General features: G+C 37.0%; 1 protein-coding gene across 1 annotated transcript; it reads right to left on the bottom strand.

The window, feature by feature from the left end:
• Nucleotides 1-2485: 2485 nt before the first annotated feature.
• On the bottom strand, nt 2486-23666 carry ATP6V1G3 (ATPase, H+ transporting, lysosomal 13kDa, V1 subunit G3). Its single transcript, XM_012650467.1, has 3 exons — nt 23557-23666; nt 12066-12166; nt 2486-2704 (listed from the first exon to the last, which is right to left on the bottom strand). The coding sequence occupies exons 1-3, from the start codon at nt 23636-23638 to the stop codon at nt 2531-2533; spliced, it is 357 nt and encodes a 118-aa protein (XP_012505921.1). The 5' UTR covers nt 23639-23666; the 3' UTR covers nt 2486-2530.
• Nucleotides 23667-23975: the final 309 nt, after the last annotated feature.

Here is a 23975-nt window from a genome sequence, read left to right as displayed (position 1 = left end):
GTGGAAACAAGTAAGAATTTAATGGAGTCATTCTTCATTTTGTGGTTTCTGATTGTGCAAAGGATCAAAAGACGGGAAGAGAAGAATTACCAATATACTGGGGATTGCTTCATTTCTGCATGAAGACCTGTATAAACAGAAAAAGTCTTTTAGGATAAGTACATGTACAAAAAAAAGTCAACTTTTTTGTGTGATTGAGAAAGTTCTCATAGATGAGTGAGTTATCTCTGAAATAGATAAACTTTTTCGTATGTAAATAAAGTAAAACCTGGCAGCTCTACCATCTGTGATAATGTGAGAGCTCTTGGAAAATGACTCATTCAGTTAGGCAAAGATGTGAAACCACATTTGAATGTAAAACTACATGAGCTACATAGAACCTAGGATGCTGGGAACAGCACTACTCTTGACAATAGAGAGCTTGGAATAGATGTGGGGTCACTGAGAAATTAACAAATGCTATAGTAGTGAATAAAAAATATAAGTAGTGAATACTGCTTTTTTGAAATTGGTCTCATTTAGTATGTAAAATTATATGTTAAAGGGCCTATAGAGATCATTTATTTCAACAACATAGTATAGATTTCAATACTACAGAAAAAGCTTAGGCCCAAAGAGTTTGAGTGAGTTGCCAATAGGACATAGAAAGCTTTCTGTGCACGGTGTGTTGACGCCCAACTCTTGTCTCTTTCTCCTGGGCTTGGCACCGCTTAACTTCTGAGAAATATCTTCTACTGGCTTCAATGTATTTCTGTAGTGCTTAGGGCCTAAAAATCATCCTATCTCCTATTCAGGCTCACAAATTTATTATTATCTTGGATGTTCCAGATAATATATTCAGGCTTTCACGAACAGAAAATTGATATCTTGATGGTTTTCATGAGATAAGGCAGAAGACTAAATCTATAAGACAAATCACAAGCATATATTTTTCATAATTATCTTTTCACATGATAACCCGTCAAATGTACAATTTTACTCATTGTTTTATATATCTCAGCTCTGTAGGGATAGGGTAACTGAATTCTCCAAGTCTGTATTGAAGTAGAACACGCTCGTCCTCATTTCAGGGAGACAGCTTTACTTGATGCTTTCCTCCCCAGCTCCTCAAAAACATGAGGGGCAGTGTTCCTAGGAACAGTTGATACCTTTCTGTTCTTTAATTGGGGGGTCAATTTTCCTTCTAGTAAATGGAGAAATCTACCATACCAGACCAATAAATTAGTTTGCTTTTCCTTGCTTTAAAAATTGGGAAAATAGAGAAATAAACAGAATCCAAATTTTCTTCCTTTTACCTTATGTGAATATAAAATTGACTTTTTATGAAATGGTAAAATATGTGGTAAAATTTTAACTTTGTATACTAAAAAGAAACATGATAGTAATCTAAAATAATGATCAATTAAAATCATTTCAGTTTATACTTGGAATTAATTATATGAATCATTTGGGAACAATTAAAATTTACTAATTAAATTTTGTTTAGACTGGAATTAAAATTTGTCTGCATATATTATTTGAAAAATCAAAGGATTTTATAGGATCCATGATTCTTAATGATGCAAATATAGAAACTTTCCAGGGAAGCAGTTTGGTAAGAAGTAGAGAATGTGGACATTGGAGTCATATTGCCTGGTTTAAAGCCCAGGACTGCTACTCCCCAGGCAACTCCGGGCAAATTCTTTTGTCTCTGTTTCCCATTTTGTAAAACAGGACATTAATCCTGCCTACACGATAGGACCGAGATAATTTGGACATTGCACTAATAAAGAACTTAGTGCTTAACAAGAATTTAGCTTAGCTATTACTGGGAGACTGGGCTAATGGCACATTAACCTGGCATATATCCTGGGAGTTTTCTTTTTTTTTTTTTTAAGCAAAAATATTTGTGCTATCAGCTTATTTTCCATCAACTTTTTTCTTTTAAAAATATACTTGAAAGAGAATAGCATCTAGTTAGTTGAGATTAGGCAGATAGAATGGTTATGGAACCCATTTCTTTCAAAGAGTGATTATGTAACCCACCATTCTTCATCTGTTTCTCTCTGTCTCTCTGTCTTGCTGGTTTCCCCACTGATTACTGAATTAAACAAAATCCTTGATGTGCTCATTTTAGATCAGTATAAGAGTCATAATGATATCCTACTTTAAAAATTATCTTTTAACAACCACAATTAAAAGCATACTTTCTAAATTAAGGAAAAGGAGAAGAAATTTTTTTAAAAAACCATACCTCTAAGAAGCTGTCATGACCATGTTTTTCTTTCAAGTATCAAAAAAATATGTTACTTTACATTCTTGACTTACTCCAAGTTCGATGACAAGGTCGTAAGTACTACCAAGAAAGACATGATGACAGTTTTGCCTTTTTGTTTGTTTAATTCAGTACCCATGTGTGGATTTTGTCATACGTTATCTGTAGATGTCTAGTAAATTTGCGATTAGCATTTCAAAATCTTTAATATGAACATGAGGCGTTATGCAACCGGGTGGCATCCACGTACCTTTCTTTGAACAATATGATGTGCATTTAGTTGGCGGCTCTATAGTTCACATGGATTTCTGGTTTCATGTCACAGACCATGCTCAAAAGCTGTTGCATGACACTTTCCATATACTTGTTGTAGCGTCCATTCAGTTCTTGTATCTTCCGTTGTGTTTCTTCTTCTATTTCACCTGAGAGATTACTTTGAGAACCCATTATCTACCAAAACAAAACAGACAGAATGCGCATCATGTTAAAATTTATTATTTTATAAGTTAAATTTGTCTAGCCAATTTATTGATGATTGTTCTATGGGGTACACATTATGTATTCTTTTTTCAGGAAAATTTTTGTTTTTCAGAGAACAGACAAGATTCCCAATACTGTGAGTGCAAAGGATAAATTTTCCTTAAAAGTGGAAGTTGGCCATAGCAGGTTACATTCACTTCTAACTGACTCCTCCATGGCACAAATTGAAGACAAGTTTACAATTGTTATGCCATGTTCAGAAGTTCTTTTCCATCACATTGTTCATGTATTTGTAATGGTTTCTATTCAGTTCCCAGATTTTCCTTATTACTTACTTTCTCAATTACAAGTCTGGAAAATAAAGTTGAAAGATACCATTAAACCTACTTTTGCTGGTTTTTAAAGAGCAACTAGCTGACTTTCCTATTTTTAAAATATATTATCTGAACTGATTAATTCTTTTTTTTTTTTTTCAGGAAGATACAGCCATAATATACCTTGTAAGACATTTTTACATGCACAAGTATATTTTTTAGGGTAATAGATATAATCTTGAAAAATTTAATGTAAATGTAATTTCTTTCAAATTGAGATATACTTATTTAGTTACATTATAATTTTAGACATAGCTTAATATATCTTTCTGATTTTTCTTTAATTGGCAGTGATTTCCAGTATTTTCCATTAGCACCTTTTCTCTCTTAGCTTCTCTATCAAGGAATTATTTGACTGAAATATAATTTCACCAAGGGAGTTAACAATTTAAGGGAATTCTGTAGTGAAACACTTTGAAAGTTATACTTTACTAAAGGAAACAGTCAACTAATTTATCTTCTTTGTAAACTCAACATTCTCATACATGGCACTGTTAAGACAAGACAGCTGTTTTTTGTTTGTTTTTCTCTTCTGTGAGTGTTTAGGAAAAGAATGCATTTAATTTAATCCAAAGGACTCCACTAATGATTGACGTCTACTTCAAGGTTGTTAGACTATTCTAAATTCTAGAATGTACATGGTCTTACTGGGTCCTAAGCTTGAAATCAAATGTGATCTAGGGTATTGGGTTCAAGTTCTTTTCTGTCTACAGTACAGGCAATAATGGCTTCTCAGTTCAAAGACAATAATTTTGAGAAGCTATATCTTCTAAGACATCAAATAACTTTTACAAAAATACCATTTTGATATGTGGGTATACAAGAAGCAGGAAGATATGGCTAAAACTTCCCTTGCTAAGAAGTTGTTTAAAAGTAGAAAGAGCTACTTATCAAAATAATTCTACCAAGTTCAAACTTTTTCCCTCGAAATTTAGGGTCTTAAGTGGGATTCTACCAAACTCAAAAAAAAAAATTTTTTTCCAACAAGTACGTGGCAAGGTGGACACAGGATTGCTGGAGTTACTAGTTTTCTCAGAGAAGCCAGAATTGTGGATTTTCTTTTTAAAAAAGTGTGACATCTCTTAAAATTTAACATTGGAAATTAACTCAAACTTAAAAAAAATACTCTGTGGGGAAAAGAGAAAAGAAAAATAGGATCCAGGAGTCAGACACACAATGGCTGACCAGAGACATCAGTTGTCATATCATCTCAGAAAGAATGAAAAGTTTTAGATGAAAAACAAAAACCAACTAAAAAAGTGCCAGAACCTACCAGAGATTCCATGGGAAGAAGTTGCGGAGCAGAGCAAGAAGGGGCAAGATACTGGCAGAGATCGACCCCAAGAGGCTCAGAGTTCAAAGAAAAGGGTAGGTGGATGGTTTGTTTTTCCCTCCCTCACATCCCTGGCAGTCAGCAGGCTCCTGGGATGCTGGAGAGACTTTCTACCACCAAGAGCCCAAAAACTGCTGCCACCAGTGAACTGGGAGCTTCTTAGGACAGAGCACCAGGCTGCCAGCTCCCTTGGGGTTGCTTCCAGTCACCACAGAACCGAGCCGGGATGGCAGTACTACATTGCTTCTCCACCTACTAAGCACCTTTTTCCTCACCAGGGGGCTTCAGACACTCAGTTTTCATCTTGCTTGTTCCCACACAAACATATCCAAACTCTGGGCCAGATTGCAGGAGCCACAGAGGCCAGGAGTCCCAGGAGATCTATCTGTGTGACCCCAGAGCCTGGACATTCAATCGTATTGCTTGGGGACACAGAGGGGAGATTTGTGAACTAATCTTGGAAGGCAAGGGAGCTCTCATGGGCAGAACTGAAAAGAGAGTGCAATGTAGGTCCCAGCTGCAATACACTCATGGAGCACCCCTGCCGCAACAGGAAGGCTGCACTGTCAGCACAGGGTGGGATCCTGGACAGGGAAGTACCTGAGTTGCAGTATCATCATGGGGAAACAGCTGGTTTGAACTCCTGCCTGTTGGCAGATGTCAGAGGGAGACTGCAAAGCATGGGAGCAGGTAGAAGAGCAAAACCCACTCCTGACAGCCAGATTATGCATCTCAGATGGCCCCTCCCCCACAAGCAGACTTTCTGGCTTCAGCCTCTCCCTGGCAGCTTTCCCCAGAAGTCTGGGAGCAGACCTTTGGCCCCTGCCTAGACAGCTACCTACCAGCTATTGTGAGGGCAGGCTCACTCCCCCAGCTGCCTCTGCTGTGGTGGAGAATAAGGACACCTCTAGAAGTTCCAGGGCCCCACCCACCACCTGGGGCATTTGAGTGCTTCTCCTGAGGGGTTAGAGCTAGTCACAGGTCCCCAAAACGGTACTGCAGCTGGTGCTTTCTGGCAAGTGCCATCTACTGAGAGGGAGGTCACTTTGCATAGCCTCTTACAGCATTTACTGAATCATATAGGGTGTGGTTCATTCTTACCCACAAGCAGCACCTACAGTCTCAGAGATTAAACTGGGCGTGCCTATAAAATTCACACTGCTAAGAAGACCACAGGGCTGAGGAAAGAGAGGATTTCAAAGACCTCCCTCCTCCCTGATGACAAAGAGAGACAGAGAATCTGCCCACACGTATAGCTCACCACTGCTATAGACTATAAACAGCTAGCAACTGAGAAAGCCACCACACTAAGGATATCTATAACCAAAGCATCCATCCAGAACCTAGATTGCCATCAAAGCACACACAAGCAAAGCCAAAGGTTGTTACCCAACATATGCTGCAGATACAACCTTATGAGTGAGGGGTTAAAAAAACAAAAACTATCTAAATAAAAGACAATCCAAAAATAAGAGGCAATGGCTGCTCCACATGAGAAGGAATCAATGAAAGAACCCCAGAAATATGAAAGATCAGAGCAAAAGGACACCCCCAAAAGGGAACACCAGCTGTTTAGCAATGGATATCAACCAAAATGAAAATATTGAAATGACAGATAAAGAATTCCAAATATGGGTTGTAAAGAAGCTCAGTGAAATCAAGAGAAAATGGAAAACCAACTCAAAGAAACAAGAAAAACAATTCTGGAAATGAATGAGAAATTCACTGAAGAGATTGACATATTAAAAAAAAAAACAAATAAAACTTCTGGAAATCAAAAATTCATTTAAGAAAATCAAAACACAGTGGAATGCTTTAAGAATAGACTAGACCAGGCAGAGGAAAGAATCTCAGAGCTTGATGACAAGTCTTCCAAATTAACTCAGTCAGTGAAAGATTAAAAACAAAGAATTAAGAGGAATGAACAAAGTCTGCAAGAAATATGGGATTATGTAAAATGGCCAAATAATAGAATCATAGGCATTCCTGAGAGTGAAGAAGAAAATGCAGATGGGTTGAAAAAACTATTTGAGGAAATAATGGAGGAAAACTTCCCTGGTCTTGATAAGTTTTAGACATTCAGGTACAAGAAGTTCAACCCACACCTGGGACATTCATTGCAAAGAGGCAATCACCAAGACACATAGTCATCAGACTGGCCAAAGTCAACATGAAGGAGAAAATCCTGAGAGCGATAAGGCAAAAACATCAAGTAACTTACAAAGGAAAATCTATCAGGCTAACTGCAGATTTCTCAGTGGAGACTTCACAAGCCAGAAGGGATTGGGGTCCCCTCTTCAGTTTCCTAAACAGAACAACTGCCAGCCTGAAATTCTGTACCCTGCAAATCTGAGTTTCATATATGAAGGAGAAATTAAGATGTTTTCAGACAAGCAAACACTGAGGAAATTTGTCATAACCGGACCTGCCCTTCAGGAAATACTCAGAACTGCATTATCCATGGAGCAGCACAATAGACACCCACCAGTGTTAAACCACCCAAAAGCTAAAGCTCAGAGTTCATATAAAACAATAGCACTAGAGGTAAAATAAAGCAATAATGTACTCCCCAACAGGATGAACAGAACAGCATCCCACATATTATTTCTATCAATCAACATGAACGGTCTGAATGTCCCACTCAAGAGACATAGGCTAACTGAATAGATGAAAAAATACAACCCAAATATCTGCTGTCTCCAGGAAACATATCTAACCCACAAGGACTCATACAGACTCAAGGCGAAGGGATGGAAAAAATTATTTCATGCAAATGGAAACCAAAAGAAAGCAGGTGTAGCCATTCTCATATCAGATAAAATTGACTTAAAATTAACAATGGTAGAGAAAGATGAAGATGGTCTTTATATAATAGCAAAGGGAGAAATTCAACAAGAAGATATAACAATCCTACATATTTATGCACGTAACAGCAGCACCCAGTTTCATAAAGCAAATTCTACTAGATTTAAGCAAAGAGATAAGCTGCAGCATCATAATTATTGGAGACTTCCACACCACACTGACAGAACTGGACAGATCGTTAAGCACAAAATAAATAAAGAAACACTGGACTTAAACAGGACTCTGGAACAAATGGGCCTAACAGACATTTACAGAAAATTGTCTTTGTAGATTCTGGGTATTAGCCCTTAATCGGATGTACAGCTTGCAAATATTTTCTTTTATTCCGAAGGTTGTTTGTTTGCTCTATTGATTATTTCCTTAGCTGTGTAGAAGCTTTTTAATAGTCCCATCTATTTATTTTTGTTGTTGCTGTAATTGCCATTGGGGTCTTAGTCATAAATTCTTTGCCTTGGCTGATTATCTAGAAGGTTTTTCCTACATTTTCTTCTAGAATTCTTGTGGTTTCATGCCTTACATTTAATTCTTTTATCCATCTTGAATTAATTTTTGTGAGCGGTGAGAGATATGGATTCTGTTTCATTCGTCTGCATGTGGCTATCCAATTTTCCCAGTACGGATTTATTGAATAGGGCTTCTTTTCCCCAGTGTATATTATTGTCTGCTTTGTCAAAAATCAGTTGGCTGAATGTAGATCATTTTATGACTGGGTTTTCTGTTCTGTTCCATTGGTCTATGTCTCAGTCTTTGTATAATACATTTCCACCTAAATCCATTGTCTTTAGTGGTGAAAAATTAATACACAAACTGTTACGAAACTATAACCTATTTTTCTTTGTAACAGTATTGAAAATAGTTATTATTAGGCTAGTTTAGTGCAAGTATTCTGTATGACTTTGGAAAAATTAATCTCAATCTTAGGTTCTTTATTTTAAACATAGGAATAATATCACCCATTTGATGAGATTGTTATAAAACATAAACCAGATTCATGAGTGCTATGTGCACAGAACAGTAGCGTCCGATAAAAATGTAACATGAGCCACAATGGTCAGCCGTATATATGATTTTAAATTTCCTAGAAGCCACATTAAAAATGTTAAAGAAACAGGTGTAATTAATTTTAATAATATATTTTATTTAAGCTAAAATATTCAAAATATTTTAATGTACAATCAATATAAATATCACTTAATTCTTTTTTTCATACTAAGTCTTTGATATCCGGTATGTATTTTACACTCAGAGCATGTCTTAATTTGGACTAGCTACAGTTCAAGTGCTCAGTAGCCTTAGGTGACGTGTCTACCATATTGGACAATGCAGCAATAGAGGCAGTTATTAGCATTTGTTGTATTCTTCATGTGGTTTGCTAAGACAACATGATAATTTTCTGCAGAGAGTTATCATAAAGATGGTACTAAGCACAGAAGCTTTGCATTGAGCAAGTAATCGGTAATTGTTAGTGATAAGTATTTTAATTTTTCACTGATTGCCCATCTTGAACTTTTTGAATTTTTCCAGCCCATATTGCACTTTCAGAAACATTGTAATACCCTTGTAAATACCCCATAATCCCATTGTTCATCCTGCATAACTAAATATAATATTATTTCTAAGTTTATCAAATGGTCAATAATCTAAGTATCCATAGTGATTCCTAGACAGCATTATAATAATGACCAACCATACATTATTTTAGATGGCTTTCCTGGGGAAGAATTCTATGCATTGATATCTGCAGGCAGAGGGTTGATTTAACCCTCGGAGGAATTTAAATGAATGAATATAAGTTCCACAGAGGCAAAAATCAGTGTCCTCTTGTTCACTGATATGTTATAAGGGCCCTGAACACTATCAGGCACATATCATAGTAGATGCTCAATATATATTTGTTGAACTGAGGAGAATGATCAGGTCCTCCAGGTATTACAGAGAACTTACCTGTGTTCTGTTGCTCGTGTTGGCAGAAGCCTGTCACCTGAATGTTTGGGACTCTATATAAATTAGAAGTTGATAATTGTGTGACATGTACTGATACGGTTGGTCAAAGGGTAACATTTAATGACTTCTCCACGTTAATTTTCAAAACTTCAGTTGAGGTTGATGTATGTAGCTTTGCAGCATAATGATTGATGGTGATGGTAAGATCTTTCAACATTCAATACATTTTCTTATAAGTTATTTCAATGTTCCAGTTTAAGGTAAGGCAGAGCTTCAGGTCCCACCGTCATAGGCAAAACAAAATTGTATGCTCTCAATTTGTGATTGCCTCAAGGAAATGAAATGCTCTTGAGATAAGAATTCAGGAAGAAAAATTAAAGACATAAAATTCTTCAGTATGCCCAAGGCAACAATTTTTTAGCTTTTCTATTTAGATTCACGGTCTAACTTTTACTTGTATTAACAACAGATTTAATTTTTCACTGTAGTCCAGATTTCTTTTTAGTAATATAACATCTTCTTCAGTAAAAGATGTTATATTGGGTAGCAGTGATAAACAAGGAATAAATAAATCTCTGATAAAACAATATTTGTTGAAGTGCAATCCAAATTGGGATATTTGTTTCTGTTCGATAAGTCAGGGAATTTGAAAAAACACATACAAAAACAAGAGCTAAAAAAGCCACACACAAACAAGTAACATCAAGGTACAACACCCACAGCAGGCAGGAAACTGGTTTCTTGGGTCTCCTCCCAGACCTCCTAATTGCTGTGGGTTAATGAGGATGAGATTTAACTGGAATGGCAATATGCCTGACATATGGAGGTCATGCCAAGGAAAGAAGATCTGTGCTAATGGTTTTACAATATGCTTGAAGTACCAAGGCTTAACCATGCTGACCTTTCTATGTAAGCTTTTGATCAACTAGCTGTAAAATTGGCTTGGAGCTCTAATTATGAGAGTGACAAGGAGTTTTAATTATTTAATTATGATCCAAAGCAGAGAACAAATATCCTGAACCAGGTATACATCTGATAAGATTCTTTTAGAGAAGAAATATTTGAAGAAATTTAACTCAACCACTTTCTGAAATTATGATCAGTTTTGTTATTACTTAAAAAATATAAATAGCTATCATATCAGAAATAGCCTACATAGGATGATCAAAGATGGTTAATGTTAAGGTTGATTATTTTCTCAGGTCCTAATATGTCATAGTTATGACAAGATTCAACAGGAAAGGTAAAGGCAAAGAAGAAATGTGAGTTATTCTTTTTTTTAATTTTTTTTTTTTTTTTTTTTACCTGGGGTCTCATGCAAGCCAAGTCAGTTATTCATTTTTTCAAAAAATACTTATTACATACCTATTATGCAGTAGACACCATTCTAATGTCTAAGTAAAAAACAAGATAACAAAACAAATAAAGAAACTGTTGATTTGGTGCTTACAGTCCAGAAGGAAAGCGAGGAAATAAAAAAAGTAAATATAAAATATATCAGTGCTATGAAGAAAAAGAATGGACCATAATATGATATTACTGTATTTATGAGAGTCATAATTTCAGATAAGGTGATTGGCCTAACAATTGAACAGAGATCAAAAAAAGACAAATGTGCCTAAAAGAAAACAATTGCAGGAGTAAGGGTGGTCACAAAGGCCCTGTGACAGCGGCAGGTTCTGTCTGTTGGAGGAAGAATAGGAAAACCACTATGGCTAGACTAGGAAGAATGTGGTTAGAGAGATAGCCAAGGGCCAATCATGGAGGGCTGCATAGACTCAGGATTTTAGGATTTCTTTTTTTTCAAATACTGGTAAGAAGAATGTATTTTTGCTGAGTGGTCCACTTTATTCTAGAAAGGACTTTTTATTTGAAGAGAGAGCCCATTACAAAAGTTTTTCTTACCATGGGGTCCAATTTATCTGATCCTACATGAGCATCCCATCTATCACCACTAAGATGAAAGTTGTAAATAAAGAGGATTTCTAAACTGCTTGTAATTCATTTGCAATATCAGGTTTCCACATGCACAGAACTTTATTTATATTTTTACTGAGACAAAAAGAAAATATCATATAAATATAAACTTTAATTATAACACCTGGCATTTAGCACTTTTCTATCCTCTAGTCCACGTTGCAAAATGGAAAGGAGGATATTGGCTCTGAAAATTTCATTCCTTATTTTTTACATTAAACTGTAGATATTTTTCTAAAAAATGCCAGCATAGGAAAAATCATTTCTTTACATTTAAATTAAAGATTTATTGAATGAACCAGCCAGTGCAGAGGAAATCATAAGGATTCCTTTTCAGCAATTTGTGACAATATCTACTGTAATTATTTGTAAATTTTGGATCCACCAAAGAAAATTTGGCCTAACAAATTCCTTCCATATCTGAGGATTCAAACACTTTTTATTGATTGTACTAGTAAAATTAGTCGACAAAACGATATGTTTTCTGGAGTTTTGTTCTTACTAAAATGTGTTAGTCAATAATCTGTGGCAGGAATGACACTTTAACCAATCTCTTCAACTTGTTGATTTGAGGATATGATTTTTAATGTATACTACATATACATAATAACTATTGATTGACCTTCTGTATGACAAATTAAAAATGCCTTAAAAGTGAAAAATGTACAATCAGTAGTTCTGTTATGTTTGAGATTTAGTTTGGTGTTCAGCCCTGCTTGAATTGTATCTGCGCAATCCTAGCATATATTTCCCTCCTGATAGTCTACATTACGCCTTATGAACATCGATATCTTATAATCTATTCTGCACAAAAATCGCTGCTGACTTTATTGCTTACCTTCGACTGTTTTAGCCGAAGCTCCTTCTCTTTCTGCATTCTGTACTGGTCGATTTCTGCCATTGCTTCTTCCTTAGCTTGCTTCAGTCGCTTCCCTTTTCCTGAAAATTAACAGTGGTATAGAAGGAATGGTATTTCTTTTTCATATACATAGAACTGCAAACTTAATTTGAAAAAAAAAATGGGTGGGTCTTTCCTTCTATTTTTGATGATTTTTTTTTCTAGAATGGCAAACTTTATTAAAAAACAATAGAGATTGAAACATTTCTTACTTTTTCTGGTGAATTCTTTAGGACATGGAAATGACAGATTTCTTTCGCACTTAACATGTTTAAATAAAATATCTTCCCCTTTACTCACAGCGGTGATACCAGAGAACAGATTTTCGCTGTCACTTACTTGAAAAGACATTATGTGGTCAGATTTTCTATCTTGATTTGCTGCCAGGAATCCTTCAGTCCACCCCAACTGGATCCCATTTAACACTGGCAGGTCTCCAAAATTGCTACAAACATGCAACTCAGACTCTATCAAACTGACTTACAATTTTTTTAAACATTTTATTAGGATTTTTTTCTTACCATTTGTTGACTCTAGAATGTCTGATTAAGCCCCACAATACATCAAAGTGGATTTTTTTTGTAGTAGTTTTCTCTGAGGGGGACTTGAAGGTGGCTATAAAACCAATTTTTTTAATGGTTAGGAGATTTAGTTAAGTAGCCCCTTTTCCTTTATTAAGAGCAAAGGTGTAAGCCTTAAGCTAGCAGACAACATAAATGAAAATTTTAGGCAAACACAATGCCCTGGTAATCGTTAGCTAAGCACATGAGCTTTTTGACAACCTGAATATGTTTTTGGGGTCACAGATTAATATTAATTGCTGCTGTGCCCCCCTCCACCACTTGGGATTTAGGTACTAATGCTTTGTGATCATTAAAACTTTAAAGAAGCTCTGAACTATGTTAAAATTCTTTTTTTTTCTCTGAATCTATTGTCTTTCAATTTCAGCAAAATGCTCCCCCTCTTGCCCATTTAATGTATTATAGTTTCTTAAGTTTTTGCTTATGATTTTTGTCAGCTATTTGTCACATTGTGTAGACTTTGAACTAAATACATATGTGCGCATTAAGTAGCATAAAAGAAAATCTTAATATAAATTTTTATCTTTCATTTACCATTTATATATTTTGTAGCACTTGAGTATAGAATGTTTCTAAATTTCTCTCCCTTCTAGGTATGAATTGCTTTGCTTCCCTAGTCACTGAATATATGTAGAATAAAGACAGAGTCACTGAATTACAAGTGGGAATATGTCTCTCTTAATGTCTATCATCCTTGAAAGGAACTGGCTAGACTTCATTCAGATCAAGTATTTAACTCTTCCTTTACTTTCTTTAAAATCCAGGGTCTGGTGAAAACTAAATGCTCTTCTGATGCTTGAGGCTTAATGGAACATTAACAGCAATGCTTATCTTTTTCTTAATTAATGCTCATTACCACTTTTTTTTTTTTTTTTTAGTGTATCCTTATTTTGTTTATACTGATTTCTTCATTCCCTATCGTTCTAACCATTCTGTCACAACTAAGCGTACACTATTCACAGAGATTCTTTGTGAACAGAACAAAAAGATGACATGTTGGTAGGAAAAACTATTCCTTGGTTCCCAGCCCACTTTCTTATCACTGCTTGTCATTTACATCAGGGTAAAAAGACAGAATCTTAATGTATTAAACATTGTTTTTAGTAATGATGGGTTGTAGGATATGTAATTATTTTATAAAGTAAATCACATGCATCATTACTCTCCATCTTAATTGCATAATATGTAAAAATATTGGGTTTAACGTCATGACTCTCTAGCACATTAAAAAATAATAATAGGCAATGCTCTGTGTGCCCTACCCCTGAGCAGAATCCAGCACTTCACTAAGAGGCTGTATATTAGCTCCATCACACGGTGACAGGCTCAGACTGTGTCTGTGATTCCCTCGTCATGGCACCGGTCACCTGCTGGTTCTCATTCAATTAAATAAGGAGCCACAGGGAAATCGCTGCTGGCGCAGCAATTTTCTGGATAGACTCAGCAGCTGCCGCTGCGTGAGAGCCAGCATATGCTACACCTGATTTAATCCAGTGGAAGAAACCGGAGCCTAAAGCCTACTGTTCTGTTAGAGGTGAAGCAAAATGCATGCGTCAAACCCACTCATGTTAACCTCTGGCTTCCTCCTCTCTCTCTGTAAGAAGACTGCCAAATTTTAAAATTTTACCCGTTTCTTCTTAAGCATTAGAAACATGGTTTCTAATGTTTAAAACATTAAACCTTTTACTCTGAACTAAAAGGGAAAAAAAAAAGGACATCTGGACTGATTTTCAGGTGATTTGCGGGGAAAGGATTAAAAAATCAACTTGGAGCAGGTTAATATTGAATTCTGTGCAGGCGACAAAGGGTAGTGCTAAAAAATGGAAACTTTTTGGCTTCCTAGCTAGAATGGGCCAAGTGAACTGAGTGTTCCAAGATTCAATAAATCCTTGAAATGCAGAGAAACCTATTCTATTGCTTGGATTGCTAAATTTGTTTTCGATTTTTTTTTTTAATAGGGAAGACAGGATTTCATTTATCGTCTCAGAAGGGAATCAGAATTATACACTAGACACCACTACAATAAAATATTAGAAACTTTGCAACTTTGAACAAATTATTTAAAATTTCTGAGACTGAGTTTTCTTATCTATTAAATAAAGCTAATACCATACTGCAAAGATTTGTTGGAAGGATTAGAAAAAATGTATATGAAATACTTGACAGAGAGTTGTTATTTAATAATTTTTAAAGATTATTTGGAAAACAGGCCTAATTCCTGGGGCCTTTTGCAAATAAGGAAGGCAGCAAGTAAAGCATGAGTTTTGAGTAAAGTCCTCAGGCTGTCACTAGAGAAGCCTCTGTTGGCTTTCCTGACGATATCCACGTGGAGGTATTCAGAGGACCACTGGATAGACAAGTTTGGAATCTAGGAGACAAATCTGGATTAGAGACAGAGATTTGCACGTCAGTCATCTGGATTTGTGTACGTGCTAGTCATAGCAATGGGGTTTGGACGGCAATCGAGGGAGAATGTACAGAATGAGGAGAAAAGAGGGCTAAGGTCTCTACCTAGGGGAATAATAACACTCAACAAACAAGAAAAGGAAGCAGAGCTTCAGGAGGAGCCTGAGAGTAGTGGTCAGAGAAGTAGAGGAAACCAAAAGAGACAAGAGGACATTCCAAGAAGGATGTGGTCAATAGTATCAAATGCTTCAAAGAATTGAAATGAGACATTTAATCAACATTACTGGATATCTGCTAGGTGCCTCACACTGCTATAGATTTATGGATATAGCAGTGAAGCCCACACATTTTCTGTTCTCATGGAGTCTGAATGCTAAATGTAGTTGGAGAAATAAAAATAGGAGATACAATAAGTATATAATATGACAGGGGTGATGAGTACTGTGAAGAATAAAGGCGCATAAGGGGTACAGAGAAACGGCGGTGGGTTCTAATTTTGAAGGTCAGGCCTCTTGGACAACATGGTATGTGAACACAGACCTGAAAAAATTAAGGCAACTTGTCATGCAGAAATATGGAGGGGAAAAGCATTCCAAGCAGAGGGAACAGCAAATTCAGAGGTTCTGAGATGGGAGGAAATTTGGCGTGCTCAAGGAACAGTAAAAACACCATCATGGCTGGTCAAAGAGAACAGGATGGCTGAATGTTTGGAGCTGGTATCAGCAAGGCAGCAGTGGGGCCAGGTCCTATGGAGCTCACAGGGCATGGTAAGCACTTTGGTATTTGGGATGCTAAACCCATGACATAATACTACTTATGTATTCCAACTGTGTGTAATGTGATACTACTTATGATTTAAAAGGATTTCTTTGGCTAGTGTGATGAATGTAGATTATAGATGTAAGGAAAAAGCAGGAAGATCAGTTTGAAGTTTATTGCAACAGTTTGGACACATATTAATGATTTCAGGAAATAATAGAGTAGCACGGAGTTGACAAGAAGAGGTTATATATATTTTGAAGGTGGAGTTGATAGATAAGTGTGAGAGACAGAGATGAGTCAATGATGATGACTCCACCCCCAACATTTGATTTTGGGGGTGGAGTCAAGAACGCAATTTAGTTGAAGTGCCTATTAAACATCCAATGGCAATGCTGAAAAGGCTGATGTTTGTATGAGTTTAGGGATCAGGAAAGCAACTAGGGCTGGGAATATCAAGTTTGCAAATCATCAGCATGGAGCTGGCATATAAAGCCATGAGATTAGATGAGGTCACCTAGGAAGTGTCTGAAGTTATGGAAGAGAACAGGTGCAAATTGGAGCCCCAACTTTGGAGACTGAGAAGATGACAGGAAGCCAATGAGAATAGTGTCCCAAATCAAAGAAAGAAAGAGTTTCCAAGATGAAAGAGGGGTTTAACTGTGAAAGACATTGAATATTAATACTGGGTTTAGCAACATTGGTGATCTTGGCAAGAGGAGCTGTGGTGGAGTTGCAGGAACAAAAGTTAAAGAGAAAATGTAATGAAAAGAATATTGACATAGGGAATGTAGGCAACTTCTTTGAGAAATTTTTACCAACAAAGGAGGACAAAGAAAATAAGATAAAGGGTCAAGGTGGTCAAATAAATTTGACAATTAGACAGCATTGTGGGTTTAATTGTACCCCTCAAAAAGGTACATTGGAGTCCTAATTCCTAGTACTATGAATGTGACCTTATTTGGAAATAGGGTCTTTGCAGATGTAATCGAGTTAGGATGAGGTCATACTTCATTAAGATGGGTCCTGATTCCAGTGACTGGTGAGCTTATCAGGAGAGGGGGATCTGGATGCAGAGAAACATAGACTGATGCAGCTACCAGACAAGGGGTGCCAAGGATGGCTCGCAACCTCCAGCGACTAGGAGAGAGGCATGGGAAGTTTCTCCCTCAGGGCCTCCAGAAGGATCCAGCCCTGCTGGCACCTTGTGTTTGGACTTCTGGCCTCCGAAACTGTGAGATAATAAATTTCTGTTTAAAGCTCCCCGGTTGGTGGTAATCTGTGACGGCATCCGCGGAAAACTAACGCAGAGGATCAGCGAGGAGTGTAGAGATAAAAATGTCATTTGAGCATTGGAGCCAAAGCCAGATTGGAGCCAAACCCAGCTAGTGGGATGGAAAGAGTAGGTTTCTAAACAAATGTGCCACCTGACAAAAATATGCATAAACAGTACAGAGGCCACCGTGATTTCCTATAAAAACAAAGGGTACTTTGGGAATGTTTGGAGATTTCTATCTGTTATTAATACTAATAACAACTTCTGTTCTACCACTCAGTAAAAAATATAACAGTGTTCTTGGCTTTTGGGTATTGTCACTATTACGATAAAACCAACCTGATTCAAAGAATAGTGTTATTTTTCTCAACTATTACAAACACTAGAAGAGAAATAAGATACCAGAAGAACAAAGAAGCAACCTCTCCTTTCGTGCCCGTGACTACTACAGAGCTTCTCTTACTCTATTTCCCGTCAGGCCTCCACTTCTTGGATGTTTTCTTTTACTTGTATTTTCCTTATTAAAAATATAATAAGTAGTTTTGTCTAGGTTCTGGACTGAATATAACCAAACACTATTAATAGATGAAAATGTTCCATGGTTGTTATTTCAATATTACCCACTCAAAGAAAGGAAAGTCCAATATACTTACAAATACCCTGTTAGTCTGCGGACTATAAAGGAAGAGGAAGTATTTACAGGCCTACAAAACACGGCAAGACAGGGCCGTGAAATTCTAATATAACAACTTTTATTAGTTTATGAGAAGTCATGTCTTTAGGAACCAAAACATCCACTTGCATAGTGAAGAATTTATTAAATCAAGGTGCTTGTTTAAATAATTCAGAATATATGCATATTTGTAAACAAGTAGGTGATTTGCTGATTTAGAAAAATTATTTATGATTGGCATCCTATAGATCTGCAAAAACTAATCTGCTTTATAATCTTATCTGATGTATTATCTAGAGAGTAAAAATATCTTCTTAAGTATTTATTTTGCACCAAAGTGTAATTCAGTGAAAGACTTCATAGAGCACCATGCTTAAGAAATCATCAGTCCTTTACTATTTTGCTGTTCTTTTAAAAATTGTATTTATTTATTTATTTTTGTAGAGACAGAGTCTCACTATGTTGTTCTGAGTCTTTCATAAATGTCCACTCAGTTAATTATGACAACAAATCCATGAGGTAGGTATTATTTATATCTCCATTTTGACGCCGAGGAAACAGGCACTGCAAGGCTAAGAGATAACCTGCCCCAGGTCACAGCGCTGGTCAGAAGCAGAAGTTGGATTTGCAGAGCAGCTCCAGGGAGTGAGCGCTGACCACGCTATCTTGATAGAAAACTAGAGAAGTATGTCCTTCACTTTTATTATGATTGTCTGCAGCTGTTAGGACATTTTCAACATACCTGCTTGTTTAGTTTTTCTTGTCTCCAGATTTGAAGATTTACCTTTTTTGTTTTTTACCATATCTTTCAATCTATAGCCTGTAATGCAATCTGTAATTTTTGGTTAAGCATAAGCCATTTTCTGCAGTTTCTAAAGTCAAAAGGTTGAGTGTTTATTTGTGGGAGAGGTTGTGATGCATGTTCAGAAATGATTCAGGAATATGGGTTCTTTATGGGATGCTGAGGTGCAGGCATTTCATCGTTTCAGACCAGCGTTCATGAAGAGCTATAGGGCTCTACATTTGTAATGGGTGTAAATGAAATAAATACTGCTGTTAAGAAAAGGTCATAAACAAAAGTAAAAGTGTTACATATTTCAGAGAAACACAAGCCTCTGTTCCTCCTGATGATGATGGTACCTTGAATTCCTAATCTCATTCTGATTAAAGGTTCAGTGGAATAGCCCAAACCTGGAGCTCCAGGGCAAATCTCTGATGCTCCCTATTAAAAATGTAACTTGGCCAGGCATGGTGGCTCGCTCCTGCCTCTAATCCCAGCACTTAGGAGGCTGATGGGGAAGGATTGCTTGAGGTCAGGAGTTGGAGACCAGCCTGAGCAACATAGCGAGACCCTGTCTCTACAAAATATTTAAAAATTAGCCAGGTGTGGTGACATGCACCTATGGTCCCAGCTACTCAGGAGGCTGAGGCAGGAGGTTGCTTGAGCCCAGGAATTTGAGTCTGCAGTGAGCTATGATGACACCACTGCACTCTAGTCCAGGCAACAAAGTGAGATCCTGCCTCAAAAAAAAAAAAAAAATGTAACTTGTCTTGGACCAATGTACTCACTTTTCTGTTTTGACTCCAAGTAAGATAATTTAAAGTAGTACAAACCTACTGTGATTTCATATAAATTCCACCAAAGAGTAGGGCTATCTTGCACATAAAAACATGTGTGAGAGCTTTAACTAAGAAATGTATTTTAATCTGTAATCAGTGAACAGAGGGAAATATCTGAGCATTTCCAGTCATCTTAGCGGAAGTCCAAGTCTCCCCAATACAGGAAAGGCAGACCCAGAACTTAGGGCAGGGTCTAAAGGAATGAAACGAGATTGTTTAGTCTATTCCATCTTCTATTGCTATCACCTCACCTATTGTACAAATATATATAACACATATTAAAAATAAAAATAATTCTGTTTAGTTTGTATTCTTCTTTACTATCGTACATATATTTTCCTGATTCCTAAAACATCTTGGTCATATATATAGATATATATATAAAATAACTTCTGTTTTTATTTTTTTGGAAAAGACTGAAATTCAAAGATGCTAAATAACATATTAAGATAAAGAATCATAGATTTTTCAACTCAAGCTGATGCTTTTTTTTTACTCTGCTGCCTTATATCCTGACTTTTCAAGCCTGTCCACAATCCTGCCCACGGTCCTCCCAACTGCTGTCTCTCTCCGTAGCTGGTGAATGTCTTGAGAGCAGAGGCCTGTGCATCCCATTTCTACAGACCTAATGGCCTTCAGGGGAGTTTCTGATACATCAGGTCCATAATCCCTTTTCTGTATCCCTTAAGGCAAAACATTTATACCATATACTGTATTATGTAGCATCTTCTCTGGGATCTGAGGCTGTTCTCCTTAATGGAATATATTAATATTTTTATAGCATGATATATAAAAATACGGCTACCGTATTAATCTTGTATTTTTCTAAAATGATTAACATGTGAATTGCTGTTCTCTCTCTCTCTCTCCCCCCCTTTCTCTCTTCCTTCCCCCTTTATTTTTTTTTATTTTTTATTTTTTTTGAGACAGAGTCTCGCTTTGTTGCCCGGGCTAGAGTGAGTGCAGTGGCGTCAGCCTAGCTCACAGCAACCTCAAACTCCTGGGCTCAAGCGATCCTTCTGCCTCAGCCTCCCAAGTAGCTGGGGCTACAGGCATGCACCACCATGCCCAGCTAATTTTTTCTATATGTATATATTTTTAGTTGTCCAGATCATTTCTTTCTATTTTTTAGTAGAGATGGGGTCTCGCTCTTGCTCAGGCTGGTCTCGAACTCCTGACCTTTGAGCGATCCACCCGCCTCAGCCTCCCAGAGTGCTAGGACTACAGGCGTGAGCCACCGCGCCCGGCCCCCCCCGCTTTATTTTTTAAAAGAAATATATATTTAATAGTTCTGCTCTGGCACTCTGTGCAAGTTTCTAAGAGACTTTCAAATAAATGGATTTAAGAACAAGAAAGTGATCACAGACCTTCTACAATGGTGTTCGCTATTGTGACATCTTGGTCCTCATTCTGAATCTTGTTCTGCCTTAATATGTCAGATTTTCAGACAAATCGTGTTATGGGGAAAACAGTAAAAATATATGGATTTATTAAAATGATGACTATCTGTTCCTTTCATGTCATTATTCTTTTCTCTTTTTTTAAATAGTCATTTACGCATTTATCTCACCGGGGAGTTCTTTAAGGAAGTGTCCAGGTCTACTCATCAGTGTATACATCAAAGCAGCTTGGAATTAGTAGGCAGCCAATAAATACTTACTGAATTAAATAAACGAATGGAATAAAAACTCCTGAAATATGAGGGAAGGTATAATAAACCATGTATATAAGGTAGTATTTCTATTTTTCCATAGAATGCTTGAGTTGGGGGCAGGTGCTATTATAACTATAAACTGCTACCTGCTGATAGCTATGTAGGAAAACAGTTTCTATCCAGTGAAAACTGTCCTCAAAGCCTCTGATTTCTCAGGCAACGGGGAAAGACATATTCTCTGTAAAACTGAATGCCAAGATCATTTGTTGAAAGTCAAAATATTTTCTAGAATATTTATAAATACGAGGTATTTATCATTAATGGTTGAATAGTCTTCATGAATATTCGTGGACAAAGACATGGTAAACTAAGTAAAAAGTATTCACGTATTCTAAATTAATGGCACATAAAATGAACAAAATACAATAAGTATTTTTAATACTGATTTCTGAGGAAAGATTGCCCAAGCACAGCATATTAACTATAGGAAAGGAAAAGAAGTTCGGCTTTATCTTTATTGTGGAATTTAAAGCCAGGTTGCCCTTAGTAGCTTCTACCCCTTGACAACTTGCATGATTAGCAATACTTTTCTTCTCTAATAACTTAAAAAAAAGGAGAAATAGTTGGTAAAAATTATTTGAATCATACAATAGTATTGATTATATATGTGCTCACTGATGTCATTTTGCTTTTTCCATAAAAGTGATGTAATTATCACACCTTAAAATAATCTGGTCTTCTGTTATGGAAGTGTTGTTAAAGAAATTTGAATGAAAAATAAGGGAGTTTCTATACTGTTTCAACCAGCAGGTCTCGGACTGCTTTGTTTTCTATAAAATTACTCTTCGTTCATACCCTGTTGCAATCATTTGCACAGTCTACTGTAGAAAAAGAAATTGAGAAATAGGTAAAGTTTGTCTTCACTGACTTTCTCTTTCCTTTCCTCTTCTGTCACGGCCACAGGGAGGCTTTTCCTTTCCTGCTGTTGATGCCCACGTCGCTGAGTGCTCAGGAAATCAATTCATCTCAAGCAAGGGAAATGGTTTTGCCTGTGGTTGAAAACTCCGTGGACTCACTAGTACTTGCCTCATTCCTTTCTCGCTTTGTAATGTGCTAGTCCTCATCTCATTCAGTACATTTAAATAAGCTTTTGTCAGCACCTGCTTTAATCCTGTCATCCATCCACCCAAAGCGTTGTATTAGCTACGTTTTTAAGATATGACCCCCTGTCTTGCCAGACTTTGAATCTAATTGCAGAGGCAGAACACACGATTATGAGGAAGGTGAATGGCAGTACAAATTGTTGTAGATTAAATTACACGGTGATATGCAAGGGGATAGTGGAAAAAACACAGGCCTTGGCCTAGGGAATCTGAAACATGTTAGTTTTTAATTATAAAAATTATGCAAGTTTTGTATCATGTAGTTGTTAAGATCTTGGCTTGCAAATTAGACCTTGTCCAAATCGTTTCTCTACCATTTACTCTCTCTATGACTTTGGACAAGTTATATAATTTCTGTAAGCATCACTTTCCCTCTTTGCCCTAAAGGTTGTGAGGAGTAAATAAGACAAGCATTGAGCATGGTGCCTGGCGAAATATTTTCTATTTTTTAAATTTGTGATTTGGGCAAATCACAAATTCTCAGTTTCTACATACATATAATGGGAATAACGTTAATACCTTGTTCATTTGGCTATTGTTGATATCAGAGAGAATAGGAAAGGGGGTTGAAGTTATTGGAGGACATTCTATATGTAAGTATATAAAGGCATGACTAAATAAAAAGAGGGCTGGGCGTGGTGGTGTGTGCCTGTAGTCCCAGCTACTTAGGAGACCGAGGCGGGAGGATCATTTGAGCCCAGGAATTCAAGTTGAGCCTGGGCAACACAGTGAGACCCTATCTCTAAAAAAATAAATAAAATAAAAATAAAAAGAGTTAGAAAACAGGAATGAAATAGAAATGTTTTTAAATATTAGAAATTAAAGGCTGTCAAGAGAGAGATGAGAATGAGCTATTAACTGTTATTCCAATTTCATGGAAGTGGAAGCCAATGCTTACAAAAGATAAGTAATTTGGTCGAGTTTACTCACTAATAGCTAGATTCAGTCTGGGAGTTGTCTCGTAACCATTTCACAATACTGAGAAAACCGAGCTGTGGCAGCGTTATGGAGGTTACAGAGCCACGGCTTAAGCTCACGTCTCCTCAACCTTAATGCCCACGATCTTTCCACCCAGCACGGGGCCTCTCTGCAGGCTCCGAATCAGGAGATTCACCCCCGCTCTGGTGATGGGGAACATGTGGCTGGTGATTTCCATGAACAGGCCAAAGTCTCACAGCGAGAACAGTAAACCAGAGTTTGAATCCAGGTCTGCCAGACCCGAAAGCCTATGCTCCTCCCAGTCAATCAACCCCACAGCCTCTTTTATTTTGTGACAGACCCCTCACTGGTGAGACTTACTCTTCTTGGCTTCCTCTAGCTTATCCTTGGCCCTTTTTTCTGCCTGGAGGAGCTGGTGGATCCCCTGAGACTGGCTGGTCATGGTGGTACCTGCTCCAAGCAAGTGTCGTCTGTGAGATCTGAAATGTGTCCTGTTCGTTTATCCTTTCAGAGATCACCACATAGCTCAGAGTGTTGTGTCAACAGTGAGTTCTGAACACAGCTGTTGGTTTCAAGCTGGCCTGATTGGGCCAGAGAGCTGGGCCCAAGGAGAGCCCAAGGTGGAATCCAGAAAAGCGAGTTAAACCAATATGAAAAAGTTGAAAATTGACCGTAGCTACCAACTTTAGCTCTTCTGAAAGAAACAGGGAGACTTAAACGGGGTGTTGAGTCTATTTATAAAAACATGAATCAGGTACCTTTTAGAATATTAATTTCCT

This window comes from Propithecus coquereli, unplaced genomic scaffold (assembly GCF_000956105.1).
Source record: "Propithecus coquereli isolate 6110/MARCELLA unplaced genomic scaffold, Pcoq_1.0 Scaffold328, whole genome shotgun sequence".
Lineage (NCBI taxonomy): Eukaryota > Metazoa > Chordata > Mammalia > Primates > Indriidae > Propithecus > Propithecus coquereli.
The sequence above is the reverse complement of the archived record's forward strand: the minus strand, read 5'-3'. Positions and strand labels throughout refer to the sequence as shown.